General features: G+C 31.7%; 1 protein-coding gene across 1 annotated transcript; it reads left to right on the forward strand.

Moving 5' to 3' along the window:
• The first annotated feature begins 8,317 nt into the window (after nt 1–8,317).
• On the forward strand, nt 8,318–10,625 carry LOC125855484 (zinc finger BED domain-containing protein DAYSLEEPER-like). Its single transcript, XM_049535206.1, has 2 exons — nt 8,318–9,952; nt 10,416–10,625. The coding sequence occupies exons 1-2, from the start codon at nt 8,519–8,521 to the stop codon at nt 10,575–10,577; spliced, it is 1,596 nt and encodes a 531-aa protein (XP_049391163.1). The 5' UTR covers nt 8,318–8,518; the 3' UTR covers nt 10,578–10,625.
• The last annotated feature ends 10,030 nt before the right edge of the window (nt 10,626–20,655 follow it).

Below are 20,655 nucleotides of genomic sequence, written 5' to 3' on the forward strand. Positions count from 1 at the left end.
GCACTCGAAATATCATAAAAGTAGTACTTCGTACCATGCTCAGACTTGTCAATGCTACAATTGTTCACCTCGAAGTACTGAGCAATAGTTGTCAAAGCTCTCCTTCCGCCAAATCTCTCCACTAGAACTGATAACAACCAATTACAACCATGATCTTTCTGATTCACAATAAAACTCTTCCACATTATCAAATTGAGTTCAGTTATAACTTGCCTTGCAACCACACATTAATTTGTTCAAAAGGATAACAAAAACTAATGCATTATTACCTAAGCCATGATGTAATTTATGACGCGCAGCCGACTCTACTATCTCTATGACCCCATAAAGTGTGTAACAAGCAGAGTACAGAACCTTCACCTTGTATAATCTCCTTGACACTTTTACCTCCCACACATGTACCATGCCAACGAGAGCAGTGATACAGCGAAGATGCAACATTGATGTTTGCTGGAAGTTGGCGACCAAAATGTCATGTTTTACCACATAATATTCAGCGAAGACCGTACCAGTGAATATGCAATTAAAGGACATGTTAATGCATTGCATTTTTATCACCATTTTAACCCCTGCTGGACACTTAGCTTGAAGTTGCTTGATCTGCTCTCTGATAAATGTGTTGGTTTAGCATTTTAATATTACTATTTTAATATATTAATTTGCTTTACTTTGAGTTAAAAGAGTGTTAGTGGGCATTCTTACATTGCATCCGTTGGTGAGGCATATATGACTTTACTCACCTATCAATGCACATAGGTATTATTGCCCATTATCTTTTTGGTTACAAAAAAACGTTCTACTGAACGTTGGGTCAACACCTTGGGCAGTTTTGCATTTGCACGTTGGTGCATTTGTTGCCCACACAATTACTTCTCCAAATTATTCCTCCATTACACCTTGTAACCTATGTAACTCCTAAGACCATTATCTTCATTATTTACTACACCATTATCTTTCTATTCATTGCTAGGAAGACTTCTTCTAGTATAAATAGTGGGGGTCTTCATTTGGTTTAGAACACACAACACACAAGAAAAATATAGAGTGAAAGAGTTAGTAAAAAAAAAAAAGAGTTCTTATTAGTTGAAGGAAGGTGTTTTTTTGTGGAGCTTTGGACTCAACTCTTGTCCAGAGTTGTTGAGTTATATTTTGTGATTAGGCTGTTGTATCCTGGAGGAGACAAGTCAAGAAGAACTACTGCTGGACCGGTGAAAACATTTGCTGCAGTGGGCTTGAATCTCCTTAAAGAGAGCGACATATCCGCGCCTCAGCCTGAAGAGATTTATTTCTTCATTTTTATTTTCAATTGTAATCTTGTATTTTTGTTATCTTGTAAGTTTTCACTAACAAAATGTAATTCTGCCAAGCTTGTAGTGAATATCGTCATATGTACATTTTAGGATGACTTGTAGTGAATATCGTCATATGTACATTTTAGGATGATCTCCTCAAGACAACAATCCTATTTCTAGAAAATGTAACACAAGCTCAAAATCACTTATACATCCTGTGAAACCAATTAACTTTACCACCTTTAGATGTTTGTGAACAAAACGATTATCTTCAAATTGACGAGGAGAAGCCAAAATCTGCGAAAATCAAACAAAAAAACTTAGTGACAAGTTACTTTACCTCTTTATATAAGATGTCAGTGTACGTTATCTGCCTCGAATCGAATGAAAAAAAAAAAAAAAAAAACAGGGTCAGGACATAACATGATACTCTAGAATACAGTTCTTTTATCCCAATCATAGATCTCAAGACAGCCAGTCGTATACTGCCATAAGTATCTCCACCTACGAGAGACAAGACAGGTCTTTTATTATTTATGCAAGTATTGGGATTAATTATATATATGTTAGTTATTCCACCTTTTATCCTACCTACAATAATACATAATTTCCCGTTATGCAAGTTTCTAAATTATCAATCAAACATGGTATACATGAATAACTAAGTTGCTATTGTCATATAAAAATGAGAAAAGACATAAAGTTATTACTGAAATTGCCCCAAATTTTCAAAAAGATACATTAACTTTGCAATCGTCCTATTTCCCCACTAAACAATATTGAACTGATATTATTATATCATTTTTCGAACAACCTCAGATTTTAAGAAGCAAGTGTGTTCACACACCAATCATTACATGACACGTGTTAATTTAATTTAAAATATAATTTTTTTTCATCCTAAGCTTTTCTTTATCTTTTATTTTCTTTATTTCTGTCTCTTACTTTTTGACTTATTTTAATTTTGATTTCATCTTTCACCCCTTCAAAAAGGCACCTTAACTTTGCAATCATCCTATTTCCCCACTAAACAATATTGAACTGATATTATTATATCATTTTTTGAACAATCCCATATTTTAAGAAGCAAGTGTGTTCACACACCAATCATTACATGACACGTGCTAATTTAATTAAAAATATAATTTTTTTTTCATCCTAAGTTTTTTTTTCTTTATCTTTTATATTCTTTATTTCTCTCTCTTACTTTTTGACTTATTTTAATTTTGATTTCATCTTTCACCCCTTCAAAAAGACATTTTAACTTTGCAATCATCCTATTTCCCCGCTAAACACTATTGAACTGATATTATTATATCATTTTTTGAACAACCCCATATTTTAAGAAGCAAATGTGTTCACACACCAATTATTACATGACACGTGTTAATTTAATTAAAAATATAATTTTTTTTCATCCTAAGTTTTTCTTTATCTTTTATTTTCTTTATTTCTCTCTCTTACTTTTTGACTTATTTTAATTTTGATTTTATCTTCCATCCCCCCCCCCCACCCCCCCGTGAAGTTTATCCATTCCTCTATTTTCTTTCTTTTTCTTCACCTCCCACCCTCACCACAAGTTGAACCCCTCTCCCATTTGTTTCTTTTCCATTTCTTCTTCATCTCCAATCTAATTCTTTATTTCAATAATTTTTTTATAAAAAAAAATCATATTATTTTCTAGACTTAATTGAACTATTGATAACAAGACTAATTATTTTTCTAAGAAAATTTAAAATTTTGAAGGAATCATTGTTATGCGGTAATTTTCCTAACCTTTAGAAAAATCACTTTTGAAATGTTCTAAGTATAAAACAATTTGAGGAAAATACTTAGAAAAGAGTCGCCACTTAATTTTTTAAAGAAATTAAGAAAACTTATCATTTTCAAAGATTTAAACAGAAAAAATCATTTGAAATATACCAAAGGGGGTTCGGGGTTCAATCTACATTTCGAAAAGGGTTTAAGCATTCGAAGTGCCCGCTAACATGCAGTTGACCTGTGACTTGACTAAAATATATTTGACTATCTTTAGGAAACTAATGATTTAACATAAAAAAAAAAAAAAAAAAAAAGATAACTTANNAATATATTTGACTATCTTTAGGAAACTAATGATTTAACATATAAAAAAAAAAAAAAAAGATAACTTACAATATTTGATCAACATTGATAAAATAATTAAGTGAATGACGCATTTTATATTATTCTATTTTTTAGAGAAAGGGGTCCAAAATGGAACATTTGACTCGAAAATCAAGTGATTAGAATATTAATAGAATTAGATTAATTAGAATTTATTTGATTCATTTTTGAAATAACAATTTAAACCAATTAAAGCATGAATATCATTTTGAATTAATTGACTAAACTTTTTGAAAAAATGCTTAAGTAAGTATTACTATTTTTAATTAATTGAAAAGGTTTTGGCTAACATTTTTAAAATTTATTTGATGAAAAATACTTTAACTTAAAACAACTTTAACATGAGTAAAATGATTAAGCAAAAAGCATTAAAGAGCATCTCTTTTCAAGTACAAAAGTTTAACTTAATTGAAGATATAAAATTTTGACTAATATACTTAATTACTAAAATAAATGAACACAAAACATGAAATGTATTAAAAATTAAACCAACACAAAGAATATAACTCTTCTTTTGGGGAATTTAATTAAGCTAATTAACAATTCTAAAGTTAGAGTTAATGATTAAAAAAAAACAAACAATAAATAAAATCAATTAAATAAATTAAAGGTAAAGGAGAAATGAATTTGGGCCCCCTTTTTGGGCCAATTTTGCCGAAAATGTTGGCCTTTAAACCAATCCCCTTTTGTATACACATGCTGTATATTAGTGTATATCAGCGTGTGTATAGGCTCCTTTCATGTATCTCTTGCTTCCGAACACCTGTATTTCGCCTCAACCCTGTATTTCCATACCTTTAGACATGTATATGAGTGTATACCGATATATATCAGTGTATACAGGCTGTATCTCAACCTGTTTTCAGCTTTCTGAGACTTGTATATCTGCGGACTGTTTTGTAGAAGCTTCCGAAACTCAAATAATTGTGAAGGCCGACTCAAGTAAAAGGAGAATTTGGATTTCAACCCGATGAAATGCAAAAGAGGGGAGTCCCGATGGACTCATACCATAGACAAGAAGGGTTTCCATGCAACAAAAGATAAAAGAACAAACTTAGCAGCTGTTTGTGGGAAATAACATGGCCAAAATTCACTATGATCATATTATGGAATAGAATATATTTTGATCATCACATAATTGCAACAATAATGAAAACTAATTAGCTATTATTCTTATCTGGACAAAATTATGGCTGCATGTTTATTAAGCAACACATGCTACAAAACTTTACATTTTCTTTGTTTAAAATCAATTTGTAAATTGCAAGAAGTAGACAAAATAACATGGAGACCAACATCCACACATATTCCAACGAGAGACCAATGATTTCAACTAGCAATCACACATACTACTCATACCCAGATTAAACAGATTGAAGCATATTTTACGAGATAACTAACAAGAAGAAATCAACAATTGAAACCAATGCTAACTAACAAATAAAATAAAGATTTTGTTGAATAAATTTCTTACAGAATAACCCATTAAGCCTAGCACGAGGTCAACTCCAAGGAAGCAAACAATTGATTTGTCTTAGACGAATCCGGTAATAGGCAGCATTTTATAAAGTTTGGTTGATATTTTGATATTAGCAACTATATAGATCTAAAGCTAAAGTAAGATTCGAACAAGGCATGTTGAACAATACGACAATCCTAAGATTCAAAATGGAGAAAACCAACTGTTAACGTCAACAAACAAAAAATAGAATGACCAACAATCTTCACGTTAAACTAGTTAAAGATCTACCCCTATTTTCAAATAGAAAATGCCATTTACAGTAACCAAGTGAATGCACTCCTTGATGTTTAAGACAAGTTGATGCGATAACCATGTTGAGAACTGCTAAGTCCAACAATCAAGCACATGGATCAATGTAGACTTAACATATATTTAAACAAGTATCACATTTGCAACCTAATAATCAAGTGCTGGACATCTAATTTAAAAGCTCACGGATAGGCAATCGATTGAAGGAAAGTGAGTGTTGGAATAAGCCAAGGTTTGGAAGGTAACAAAATCTCGTCCTTGTCGTTAAGTCAACTACAAGCAGCAAATAATGCTTTGGCAGGCACTTAAATGAGACAGAGACATAAACTCAATCCTAACATGACACATTGGACCATTAGACGGTAACAAGACTTAATCAAAGGGGAAGGAAGTTATCACATCCAGAAGACGACATGCTACAACCCCATTTGCTAATTTCGAGATTCCAACGATTTTGAAGACAATAGCAAGTAATAACTCACAATGAACAACAGAAGGACGGACGCTTGGGTAGGCCAACACAAGCATGACAGCATGTTCAACTCGGCAGATTCGGGTGTATAACAACAGAGACATACTAACAACTTATATGAATGTGGAATTTGAGAACCCAAATCAGAAACATCTTCAAACAGCCCACAACTTTGGACTCGAACAACCTCCTTTTACTCGAAATAAACACATTAAAGTTAATGTCACAACTACTTTAAATGAATATTATTGCGATAAGGCATCCAAACTGATTACTTTTAGCAGGAGAGGTCAATTTATAAGACGATGAGTGCAACAAGACCTAATCTTTTCTATTACGGTAATTCAAAACGACAAAGCGAATAACCAAAGGACAGTGAAAAAGCAAAATTGTACAGTAAATATACTCTAAATTGAGACCAAATGAACAACAGAAGATTTCGAACAAAATAAAATGGAGATAGCTAGCTTTATTAGTATTCACTCATGCTCACTGTCCAGGAATCAGAGGAAAACTACGCTAAAGAGGAATAAAACATTAAGACAAGGAACTAACCATACTTAATAATAGAACTCATATAAAAAATTGAGCGCACAATGTTGTGTTGAATCAGAATGTAAGAGGGGGCGGAATTACCTTTCTTGGAGCAGCGAACTAGGAACAACGAGCTGGGAGAAACGATTCTTCTACCACGATCTTTCGAATAGGAGCAGCAAGTTAAGAAAATTCGGGCGGCGATCTTTTTGGAATTTAGAATCGGAAAACTAGATATATCTTTTTCTTGAAAGTGTAGAAGTGACTATTGCTTTAAAAAAAAACTCCAACCGTCTCCTCCTCTCCTCAAGAGTGAACATGGGTATTTATAGGCAGAATTTGGGATTGAAAAAGGGGGGAAACGGGTTGAGAAGATGGGAGGATTTCCAAATTCGAAATTCAAAAATCTCTTCCCAAGAGATAAGGTTACCAAATTTCCGTGATTTGGTGGGATTTTCGCGTGAAGAAGACGATATAGGAGTCATAGGGTATGGCTGCTGTTCATTTCTGGGTTTGGTGTCATAAGGAAGAAGAAGAAGAAGAAATCAGGTGGGGTCGGGCGTACTGTATGTGTAAGTATGGTATGATGTATTGTTTTTGTATGTTGTTGGAAGAATGGTAATGTTGGAATGGGCTTGGGTTTGTTTGTATTTTCAAATGACTGAATTGGGCCCAAAATTGGCCTATTGAATTGGGTATGAGGTGAGGTAAAAATGGGGTTAGTTTTGAGTTAAGAATTTGGTCAAATTGATTGAAATTGTAGCCAATTGAAATTAAGAACTTAGTCAAATTGATTAAATTAGTAAATTCGACTTATAATTAAAGGTGACAAATTAATATAATTAATTAACGAGCTTCTTAATCTTAACAAAATAAAATAATCAACTTAATTAAAAAAACTAATTATTTCTCTCACACACACATATATATATAACAATATATATGAACTATTATATAACTAAATAATTAACCAAATATTTAAAATATAAAATCTTTTTGAGACGATTTTCGAATATTCATAAAATATACTAATTACATACATAATTATGTGAAAGATATATATTATCTAAAAATTATAAAAAGTGACAAGACTATTTAAAATAACTTGCGAACTACATTATTATTATTATTTATTATTTATTTGAAATTTTATAAAACTAATTATTTAAAATCGTTTGAAATTGAACAAGCTCGATGATTAATATACATTGTGGAGGTCAAAAATTGGGTGTCAACAATCATCAATTACTCCTTGTCATATAACTTCAAAATTAGAAATAATAATTTTAAAAGAATCAATGAATTCCCCGAAAATTGAAAGAACTTGATTGAAATCGGATAAAAAAACTATAAGATACCTCCTAATCATCTTGAAATTTAATGGGTTTATTAAATTGTTTGAAATGTAAAAAAAATATTTAGATAAAGTTTTAAAATTACAGAGAGTAAAACTAATAGTAGTAAAAAGGGGAAGGCGAAATTGTGGTAAAAATGATGACATTGAGAGTGAAGTTTCAATGAAGATGTCAATGAATTATTGAACAAGAAAGAAGAAAGAGAAAAAATAATAAGGAAAAAAAGTTAAGATTATAAGAAAATATATTTTATAATAAAATACTTGTAAAAATAAAATTATATTAGTTATTTTAGGTTGCTCACTCTCTATGTCAAGTAAGGGTGGCAAACGGACCGGTTTTTGTCCGGTCCGGTCCGGTTCCGGGGTTCAACCGGTACCGGTCTTACCGGACCGGGAACCGGTACCTAAACGGAACCCAATTTTTTATCCGGTTGATCCGGTCCAGTAAGAACCGGTTCCGGTCCGGTTCAACGGTCAATTTGTTTTTTTTTTTTTTTTTTTTTTAATTTTAAATGTGAACGTTAAGGAGCCGTTGGGCCCTTTTAGCCGTTGGGCTGGGGCCCAAAACGGCTCCAAACAGCCCCCCCACCCCTCTCTACCCCTTAACACTATAAATATATCATATTTTTTCATTTAAATCACAAATTCACAAACTATTTCATCAATATCTTATAAAATCTCTTAATTTTCAATCTCTCATAAATTCATAATTATTATTTTGTGATATTGACTTGGAGTTTGAATTTCGGAGATTTATTTGAAGTAAATCGGAAGCTTCAATTGGCATCTCTCAATTCCGGCTTTGGTTATACGTCTACTTTTACGTAGACGTTCGGTACATTCGTTCCAACTTTAATTTTTTATTTGTTTATTAATTAAGTTATTTTATTTTTTTGTTATATTATCTTTGCTTGTTTTTCATAATATTAATTATTTTAAACTTGAACATGAATTTTGAAAAATATAGTGGTAAAAGACCAATGTCGGAAAGAAAAAATAATAGGGGAGGAGGAAGTAGTTCTAATTCTAAAAATTTGCCACCTCCTAGATTTAGAATTAATACTAATGATTATACTCATGTTGATGAAACTTCTTTTACACGAGACTCACGACCTATTGAATTTAATTCCGAAAATGAAGTAGATCATGAAACTTTAAATAGATGTTTTACTAATTTTGAGGAAGAATTAGATGAGGAAGTAGAAATAAATGAGGAAGATGATGAGACCCCTACCCCTACTAGTCCGGCTACCGAATTACCGGAACAAGATGAAGTCCCCTCTTTACCTACTTTTTCAAAGACCGTTGTACGTGTTAAAAGATCTTTAGTATGGAAATTTTTGGTACAAAATGAGGAAAAAACTACTGTTACTTGCACGAAATGTAAATTGATCATGAAACATGTAACTACGGGTACACAAGGGGGAACGGGACGACTAAGAACACATTTGAGAAAGTGTAATAAAGAATTTGCTCGCCTAGATGATATAGAAAGGGCTAATAGAAATGGAATACCTCAACCTGAAAATTCTATGGGAGCTGGAGGTTCTAATATGGTTCAAAGTGTATTAAATATGACTAACCCGGCTAGCCGAAGCACACACCGCACATATAGTAAAGAAAAAGATCGTAGAGAATTAGCTAAAATGGTTGCTGTTTGTGGTTTGCCTTTTTCATTTCCTTCACATCCTGGTTTTATTCAGTATATTCGGGAATTGTATAACCCAGATTATGAAGGTATTCCAAGAAGTACAATTAAAAGTGATCTTTTTAAATATCAAAAAGAATATTGTCATTTTCTTCGTTGTTTATTTGTTTATTATGATGGTAGATTATCTATTACTTCTGATATGGGACGTAGTCCTAATGGTAATGATTATTTTACAATTACTGTCCATTGGATTGACCATGAATGGAACATGCAAAAACGAATATTAGGATATAAATATGTTGAAGAAACTAAAACCGGTGCTTATATAGCAACAAAAATAGGCTCTATTTTACAATTTTATGGAATATGTGATAAAATAATGAGTGTCACTTTAGATAATGCTTCTAATAATTTAAAAGCAATTGATTATTTAAAATGTAGACTTTGTCCAATTGATAATGATTCTTTTCATATTAAGTGTGCCGCACATGTGTATAATTTGATAGTAAAAGATGGTATTTCTCAATTTGGAATTTCTTGTGAAAAAATTAGACTTGCTTGTAATTGGATTTTTAAAGCTAAAATAAAAGCTAGAATTACAGAATTTAAAAATCGTTGTAAAGAATGTGGACTTGAATATAGAAAAGTTCCAAAAGAAGTATGCACTAGATGGAATTCTTTATTTGAAATGCTTCAAGTTGCTTATATTTATCAAGAGCCGGTACAATTAGTTTTTAATGCTCATAATGCGGACCCGAATTTGAGAATTGGCTATGAAGATTGGGAAAATACAAAAGAACTTATTGAATTTTTAAGTGTTTTTTATAAAGCAACAAATGCTGCTTCTGGTCAATATTATCCAACTATTTCTTCTGTTTTAGTAAATATTTGTGCTATTTCATCTGAATTTGCAAAATATAAAGGAAAAGATCGATTTGAAAATTCCCTTGCTTTTATGATTGAAAAATTCAAAAAATATTTTTTCCCTATTCCTCAAATCTATTTGACTGCTACTACTTTCAACCCAAATTACAAATTAAAAGGTGTTGAAAGAATGGTTGAAAAGATTTATGCAAATTTAGAAATTAAAGATGATGAAACTCCTAGTGTTGAAGATTGTAAAAGTAGCATATATATAAAAGCTAGAGAGTTATATAATACATATAAATCTATGGAAAAAAATATTCCAATAGTTGAACCTCCATCTTGTAAACCTAGAAGCGATGATACGGATGATTGGATGGATGATTATCTTGAGCTTGAATCATCTACTAATAATGATTTTGATTTATATTTCAATCAGGCACGGGAAAAGATTAGGCATGAAGAAGGACAACTTCAAGCTCCAATATTAGTATGGTGGAAGAATCGTGAAAATCAATTTCCGACCCTTGCTAGGATTGTTCGAGGTGTGCTAGTGACTCAAGCATCATCGGTCGCTTCGGAGCAAGCCTTTAGTGCGGCGAGATTTATGATTGGAGATCATCGATATTCATTAGCAAAGGATAGTTTGGAAATATCGGTATTGTTTCGAGATTGGGTCAATGCCGAAAGAAGAAATACCGAACTACCACAATTAAATAGCCAAATAGAAGACGAAATAGATGAAATATTTGGTGATAATAGTGATGATGGTATGGAAGCAATGGAAGAAGAACGACAAATACAAGCTCCAAAAAATGTTTCTTTTGAAATGATACAAAAGTTACGAAAAGATTTTAAAAAGAGTTTCAATTGTTAGTACAATAATTAATATTCAATACCTAGATTATGTACTCTTTGTCTCTTTCTAATATTTGTATTGTACAATTTATTTATTTGAATAAATATACGGCTATTCGCCTTGATTTTCTTTTAAGATTGTCTCTTATATTTAATCCAAGTCATTTTAGAAATTTAATTTTCAACTATTTTAATATTAGTTTAAAGTTTAAACTTTAATATAAAATTGAATTTTAAGATTTAAACTTTAAATTCAATATAAACTTTAAACTTTAAACTTTAAAGTCAATTTTAAACTTTAAATTCAATATAAAGTTATAAACTTTAAAATTTAAAGTCAATTTTAAACTTTAAAGTTTAAAGTTTAAACTTAAATTCAATTGAAACTTTAAAGTAACTTTAAAGTTTAAAGTTTTAAATTGAAGTTTTTTAATAATATAATTTTATTAATTAATAATATAATATTATATAATAATTAAAGTTAATAAAAAAATTTAAAAAAATTACCGGTACAAAATGATCCGGTAAGAACCGGTTTCGGTCCGGTCCAAACCGGTTCCAATCCGGTAACTAAGGGACCGGATGGAACCTTTGGAAAATTCCGGTAAAACCGGTTCCGGTAAGACCCGGTTCCGGTAACAAAATCCGGTAACGAGGACCGGTTTCGGTAAAATCGGTCCTATTGATCCGGTCCTGTCCGTTTGCCAGCCTTAATGTCAAGTGGACAAAAAATGATGTAATAATATTAGATCAAGATTGTTTACTGTGGTAATAGGACGCCCGCATAGTTAAGGTGTCTTTTTGAAAATTTGAGACAAGTTCAGGTGTCACTTTATGTCTTTTCTCTATAAAATTTAATACATGAATAACTTGTTTCTTATCCACAGCGAACTGAAATAAAAAACATACTCACAGTCGGAGGAGACAAAACAATGGACGATTGGAATTATCAAGAGAGAGTGGGGCACAAAACTTAGGCATTAAACCGGAATGAATACATTGCCGTTCAAACGTTATACTACTCCTAGTTTGGTTCGTTTCGCTAGAGTTGGATCAAGTTTGAATTGAACATAGAATTGAGAAAACCTCATAATAATTTAAAAAAGTTATGCTAGTGTAACTGGCTAAGCTCAGTTTGAAAATACTATACTGTATCCGTAATGCACACACTAAAATAAAACTTGAAGGATGTATACACTTTTTGAGTTACTAATTTACATCATTCAGAAATGGTAAGATTCTTCCCCACCCACTTTGTCATCACACTTTTTCCATATTTGCTCCAAATTAGATAACTGAATTTAAGTGAGTTCTATTTGCAGGTAAGAACATAGAATACTTATAGAGTTGCTCAAATAAGAGTCATCTAGTTTTATACAATATTCTAATACGACTTATCATTTCAACACACTTTCCTAATGCATCATAAAGAGGTGCAAGGATAGTAACAAAGTTGAACTATCCAAAAAGACGCTACAGTAACAAACTTGAATAGTCATACATCCATCAAAAACTAAGTTTGTTTTGGAAGTACAGCTATGTGTCATGTCCCGCCACTTCACAGTTAAAATTTGGCACCGGAATAGGCAGTGACATATGCAAGATTTTTTCTAATCAGTATCACCATTTAAGAGACAAAAATGGCTCAAGAAGAAAATCAATGACGCTTTTACTTTAGGCCTCCAAAAATTTGAGGCACCATTAATAGTGAACTTTATGAAAAAATATAAAATTTTGATTCAATTAAAAAAAAATTAAAATTTTCTCTACTCTTTAAATTAGGTAATAATTTAAAATTTTAAATTAAACCAGTCACATCTTCATATTATTAAATAAAGTTGTATACAAATAAAAAAAGAAGAAAGAAGTTATAGGGTCTTATATTTAAAATTGGCTTTAGACTACTAATTTTTTTGAACTGAATTCAAGTACATTACTACAGTTCCCTTCGATGAGATTAATTTCATATTTTGAAAGGTATACATAATAAACACGACTAAATACTTACTTTTCTATATAATTGACTTTGAACTCGTAATTTTTTTTAAAATAATATCTCTCCATTAAATTTAGACTAATAAGTTGTAGTCTGCAAGTAATTGAGGATCAAATAATAGAGGATTGCGGACAATTGTAATCAATTTAATGAATCCTAAATTATTTTATTATAACGAGCAAACAGAAAAAAATAAAATTATTATGAACAAATAAAAATAAAATCACAAAAAAAGAGCAAAAAACGCGAAAAAGAAAAAGAAAATTGCGAAAAAAGAATCACTCATACAGGGATTGAACTCGGGACATAATACATGAAATGTAGCGCTTCTACCACCTGAGCTAGAAGCATTCTTTTATGAAGGAGTGTCATTTTAATATATTTAGCTGTTAGTATATTTTTTTCTTCATATACATAGGTATATTCCGTAAAAAATTCCGACAAAGTTGTAACATCCCAGAAAATTTTGAACTAAGACTTGAACCATCCTTCGTTGTGAGTAGGATTTTACCGAGGAATTAAAATTTCTTAAGTTTTAAGTTCACTAGGTATAGCACCTTGAGTTCGAAAAAGAACGAAATTGGAAAAATAGCAAAAATCTGAAATTTTGCAAGTTAAGCTAAGCATGAGTTTTGGGTTGACTTCAAACGATCATAACTCCTAGCTCAGGATGATTTAGATGTGCTACAAGATACCTTAGGAAAGACCTTTGAATTATCTTTTCAACGCCGCCAAGTTTGCTAAGTTTCGAGTTCAGATGAGTGAGATATGACTTTTTGAAGTTAGGTTGTCCAGTTAAGGAAAGTTAGCCGAAAATAGTTAGGGGTATTTTGGTCTTTTCCTTACCAAATCAGATTTAATTCATTTTTAGTAAGATTTTAAGGGTATAATCCTATTAGGTTCAGTTTTATAATCCTAGTTTACGCCTAGGGTTTTAGTTGAGAGTTCAAGAAGAGAAAATAAGAGAAAAGAGGAGATGATCAAAGCGTTCGTTGAGAGTCTTGCGTTGTGTTGCGGATTTTCGCCATGGGTTTAATCCCTAAGAGGTATGTAAGCTTTCATAGTGTTGGGTTTGTTCACCCACACGCCAAACATATTATTTTCAGCGAAGTTTCATTCTCAAAAAGTTGAAGGATTTAAGTTCTTGATAGGTGTTCTTGAAGTTCTTTCTAAATCTTATTGTGTTGGGGTTTTGATGATTTCTTGAGATGAAATTTAGTAATTTGAGTGTTGTTTTGAGTATATTAGAGTGTACTTATGAAGTAATCGAATCCAAGTGATTGGGGAAGAAATCGTTCGATTCTAGGCGAGTTAGGGTGAGAAAACGAGCAAGAAAAATTCGTCGTATTTTCTGGGTTGGGGCCTGGCGTGATGCGCCAGCCAGAGCTCCCCAAACCCTCCTCTGAAGTTTAAGGGTTGGCACCCCGTGCCACCCATTGCGCCAGGGTCGCCTGCCTCATCTAGTTTGTCTTCGGTTTCTCCGTTTGAGTTCGTTTAAAGTGCACCTTCACTCCCTTTCGATTCTAAACACTCTAAACACCTAAAATCATTTCTAACATGATCATAACCTTGAATTCATAATTCAAATTCAAGGTAGAGTTGAGAGTTAAGTTTTGAGAATTCTTTCGAACATTTTAAGAAAGTCCTTTAAGTCTTTTTGAGGAGTCTTCTACAATTTCTAATAACTTGTTTCAAGACTTGAGCAAGTGAGTACGAGTGAGGAGAATGTATTCATGAGTCTAGTTTATCATTACAAGATCCTTCATATCATGAACCATAACTCTTGAATTCATAATTCACATTCAAGATAGAGTTAAGAGTAGAGTTCAAGAAATCCTTTGAGCTTAATTGTAAATCCTTTGAGATCTATAATCGATTTGAGTTAAATTTTGAGTAAGTAAGTATGAGAATGAGAAGAGTTACATACATGAGTTCCACAATGTTATGTAGACCTACGAGTCAAGTAGTTCATGTCCATAAATTCCGCATGAACTCCATAAGTTGAGTATTTATGAAAGGAGTAATATCTCATGTCGTAAGTCTTAAGTATTGATTTTCTAACCCATTTGAGATTACATTCCTAATCATGGGACTATTACATGCTACCCATGAAGTTTGAGTTGGGTTATTCATGTCCATAATTCTGCAAGAGCCCTATAAGTCGAGCAGTCTTAAAACGAGAAATATATTTGAGTCTTTGAGTTGAGTAGTTCATGCTCATAATTCTGCATGAACCCTCTGAGTTGAGCATTCTTGAAATGAGTATTATTAGTGAAATTCTTAAGTTCTAAGTATTGAGATCTATCTATGGTTATTGAAAACCTTGCATCGAGTTGTTCACGTCCATAATTCGGCATGAACTATATTTTAAGAAGTCTTTTACAAGTGTTTTAACTTTGTTTAAAGACTTAAGTTTTGAGAAAATTGAAGTTCATTTCTTCAAAAGTATATGGGGACCCAAAAGAGTTTTAAATGTTTTCACATTCAAATAAGAACGGAAAACTGAGATTTTCAAAAGAGCCTTTGAGCTAGTGTTTTAGTAAAGAGCCTTTGAGCTAGTTTTTCAGTAAAGAGCCTTTGGGCTAGTTTTCAGTTAAAGAGTAAATGCTTTCACAATAAAGCAAGAGAGGAAACTTTGATTTCCAAGAAAGCCTTTGAGCTAAGTTTTTTAGCACTAATCTCAAATCACAGAAAAGAGTATGTTTTTAAAACATAAAGTTCTAGTATATTTTGGGAGTAGTATTGAGCACCGATATGGGGGAGAGTTTAGACAACTCACAGCCCCCATAAACCATGTAGCCATCATGGGTAGAAAAGGGTCATACTTTTTAGATGAATCCTTTTCGCATAGACTGGTGGATCCACTTAGTAGTTCAGGTCCTATACCTGTGGCAAGGTATAGGATGCACTGGCAGCATAGTATCATCACAATAGCTCTTACGTGATGGTTGTCGGTTAGAGAAACTCTCACAATAGTATTTTGTATTTTTATATACATCAGATTATTTGTATTTTTTACATACATTTCAGAGTTATATGTATCTTTGCATACATACACAGTTGGCATCATGTTTTAAACAACTTTTCTTTATATTGCACTTGTTTTAAAACTGCTTTATATTGAAATGAGTTTAGTTATGTTGAGTTGAGTTGAGCCAGGTAAGTTCTTCAGATTCTTGTCAAGCTTATGTTTATGTTTTAGAATTCCTTTAACATGCTCGTACATTCCACATACTGAGCCATTTGGCCTGCATCTTCTCATAATGTAGACACATGTATTCAGGCTCATCAACAGGAGCTTCGTTGATACATCCGAGAGTTCGAGTTAGCTATGGTGAGCCTCCTTATTTCCGGAGGATTTCATTTACTTTTTAGTTTAGTCAGGATGTTGTGGATCTTGTCTCGACTTCCATCTTTATCAGTTAGAGGCTTCATAAATAGTCAGTATAGTTGAGAAGTCTGTTTTATTCATTTATTTTATTAAATGCTTTAAAGACTTAAGTGCCTATTTTATGTCGAGTGGAATTATTTATTTTATTCAGTGTTTTCTTCATGAATATTTATTCAATTTTTAAGCTTTGTATGCTTGAGTTAGTCTTCCGCTTGAAGTCAGCCAGGATGAGGGTTCGCTTGGGGACCAGCAATGGTTCTCGAGTACCGGCCACGTCCAGGGTGTAGACTCGGGTCGTGACAAAAGTCGTGTCACGTGACACATCTTAATTGTAACTAAATCCTCCCTTGGGAATATGGGAAAAGAATATAGAGTTATGGAGAGGTTTATGGAGAACTCTAGAACCCCCTAGATATTTTCAAGAATACTTTACAATTCCCTAAAACATGTAGGAGAATTCTAGAATATGGATCAAAGTGTAAATATAGAGGGACTTGTATTATAAATATTATTTACACAAAGGCCCCTAGGGAGAGGTATAAATAGAGAGCCTCTCATTTGCAAATTCATCACTCAAGTTGTAAAGCATTCTCCAAGCAATACAAAGTCTTCTTCCATAACTTTCCAAGTCTTTCTAAGTCTTTCTTGCATTCTCTAAGGGCTTAGTTGAGCTTACAGATTAGTGAGTAAGTTTTCAAGTGCCGCACAGAGCTTTAGTGAATCTAAGTCTGTGACATATGGTATATATTCGTAAGTTATTCAGAGAAAGAAATAACAGAAGCCTGTTTTCATTAGATCACACAATTTATCATAGCATTTGAACAAATTAACCTAAAAGCAACAAAAATTAACTGTTAGAATATGACAAGATAGAAAAAGAATTAAAGTGAAGGTTGGACATCTTACAATGTTAAAAAATCTTTGTACAGGCAAGGCCTCAAAGGCTTCCAATAGTCAAAGTATCATCCAATTCCAATAGTATAGGCTATCTGAGAGCGTACATATATCAACAGGTTCCCCTCTATACAAAAATTTAAATCATGATTATAAATTTTATATATATATATATATATATAGGGGAAAGTCAACGAACTAAGAGTGAGTTAATTACCTTCAACAACATTCAATATGATTTTGTCCGACTTGAACTAATGGCATCTTTCCTTGACTAAGACAGGGAATAATGTGCGCAGATCCTTCATAGAAAATACGTCGTGAAAACAAAAGGTGTAACCACATGGATCTTCCGGTCAAGGGCTTTTTCAATTGACCTTTCCACTCTGCCCAATTTAGATTCTTGTATACCTTCCAATTGCGTCAGAAATTCCTCTTTCATTGATTGTTCATTTTTGAGTAAAAGTTGAAGATGGGCTTAAATATCAGGAAACTCTTCAATGAAGAATTGTTCTCTTTAATTTCTTTATCAATATCAGGAAGCTTACGTACTTGATCCTTATTTATTTTCCCAAGAAATTGAAGTAAAGAAGATGAAAGATTTGTGTTTTTTTTTTTTGAAATATGAAACTGGTAAAGAAGATGAAAGATTTGTGTTTCTTTTATTTTTGAAATATGAAACTGGGCGCCTCTTCGTTATAACAAACCCATCACTTGTGAGATATGTGTATATATATATTAAAATCAGTGTAAAAGTATGAAATGTCAAAAAAAAAATCAATCTAATTGCGTAATTACACTTGGACAACCAAACAGTTCCTGTGTAATTACATTATGATTTATAACAAACAAACAAATCATCATTAGAGGTGTTTAAAATGTTATGTAAGGAGGTCTAGTTGATAATCCAAGCTAAGTATAAGGGTCTCACAGACTATTTCACTTATACATTGTGTATGAATACTTTATCAAAAAAGATCCAAAGAAAATTGAGAAAACTGAAAAATACGAAAAAACCTTGAGGTTGTAAAATCTGATTTTTATTGATTTGATTTGATATTTGAAAAATCTGAACCAATCTAGACTATGTACACCCTTATGTATGCAAACCTATGTACTAAGGGGTCATTTGGTTTGAAGACAAGTTATGGTACAATTAGTTGTATTAGGAGTATGAAAAACAACATGCATTGAATAATTTCAAAAAAAATAATTTGTTTGTTTACAAAAATATCCTCCATCATTTATAGTAGAAAATAGTTTGAAGGACGTCAAGGTATTTTTGTCATTTTCTTATTTTATCTCGAGATAATTAATTATGATACTATCTATTATTCCACCCTCCGAGATAACTTATCGTGATACTAATTATTACTGATCTTGCTACAATAACCAAATAATGGATAAGAAATAACTAAACGACCTCTGGTAGCTGGTTAGAGTTATGCATCGTTATCTATTAGTAATGTAGTGATTATTTATGAATTAGTCGATCCATTGTTTTATGCAGATATCAGTTATTCATGTATTAGTTAAACATAATACATATATTAGATTATTAGAATTAGTTATTTCACTTTTTATCCTGCATAAATTAATACATAAATTCCATCATAATTTATACATGTATTAGTTGTGTAGATTTTTAAATTGTCAACCAAACATCGTATTAATTTTGTACATGAATAACTTATTTTCTATGATTCTATCCACCCATTAAACATGTATAAGTTATACAAAAATTAATGAGTAACGTGTTTCTCATCCAGCTTCTAATCACTTATACATGTAATTATTTTCATTATTTGTGTCTATGTAAACAAACATAATTGACATGAGATTGAAGTGTCAGTCTAATAGTTACAACTTTAACTTGCATATAAATGCAAAGTCTTAAAACAATATGCGTACGGGAAGACGTTTTTCATGTCATTAGAAACTTTTTATGTACTATCAAACAATAATTTGGTGAACATAAAATGGAGGTTATTTGAGTTAATAAGCTTTGATTATTTTTTGTTGTTGCATCTTTGTGGTTTATACTAGGTCTTACTCCAACTAAATAACTTATGCAACACTGAAGATATGGAATTAATTGCGTCAACTTTCTAGTATACAAGTTACATGAAAATTAATTGAGAAGTCATCCTTGTGTTTGTTTACTCCAGGGAGAACGAAAAGGGTCAAATTTGCTTTTGAACTATGCAAATGAAACAAATTTGTCATTTGTTACTAGTTGAGGTCAAATATGTCCTTGCCGTTACTAAAATGGGCTAAATTTGCCCTCGTTGTTACCCCTGCTATTCTATTTTACAAGCAGGTAGTAATAAACATAGATCCTAAAGTTTGTTTTTATTTTTGGAAAAAAACACCACACTTGGCTTCAAGTTGCTTGATTGCTTTTGATGTTTGTGAACAAAACGATCAGCCAACCGAGCTGTATGTTCAAATTTGACCTCAGCTGGCAAGTAAACACTTTAGCTTTGAGTATGCACATCAAGACACCTTGACTCGTCTTCAATGTTCAGCTGACCATTCCAACTTTGTAAGTGATCATTTAGACACCTCCAAAATTCACATGTCACATCATCATCGGGTGTCCACGAGAAATAGAGGGGTTGTCAATTGAGACCAAGTTGAGGTGTCTAGATGTGTTTACTTGATAATTGAGGTCACGTTTGAGTGTGTCTATTTATATCTTATGCCGATATTCTCTATATAATATTTGTATATAATCCAGACAAACGAGGCTATTTATATAGAACAACTGTCACATATAACAAACATAAGAATTATATTTGTATGTTATAGCTATAGTTTGTATAATTGCGCTCCATAGCAAATTTTATGTTTGCTATGAAGCTTTTGATTTGTATAATTCGCTACAAACATCCAATTTTATACAAATTGTTCAGTTTTGTATAAATTTATTTATACATTGTAATTTGTATAATAAGATCTGTATTTGTATAATTAGAAGTGTATAGGACGAAAATATATGTATTTGTATTTGTATATACATTTTTTTGTCGCTTTATACAAACACAAACACATTTTATACAGAAATGTATAAAATGGCTAATGTATACCGAATCAGATGGCAAAAAAAGGGGATGTTCGCTGCGAATTACAATTAAAATAAACTATGACTATAACATTTAATTTGAATTAATAATTTGTTATTTCATACAATTTTCCCATTTATATATTGTGATGGANTACATTTTTTTGTCGCTTTATACAAACACAAACACATTTTATACAGAAATGTATAAAATGGCTAATTGTATACCGAATCAGATGGCAAAAAAAGGGGATGTTCGCTGCGAATTACAATTAAAATAAACTATGGCTATAACATTTAATTTGAATTAATAATTTGTTATTTCATACAATTTTCCCATTTATATATTGTGATGGATGGGCCTTT

Source organism: Solanum stenotomum, chromosome 2 (genome assembly GCF_019186545.1).
Source record: "Solanum stenotomum isolate F172 chromosome 2, ASM1918654v1, whole genome shotgun sequence".
In the NCBI taxonomy this organism is placed as follows: Eukaryota; Viridiplantae; Streptophyta; class Magnoliopsida; order Solanales; family Solanaceae; genus Solanum; species Solanum stenotomum.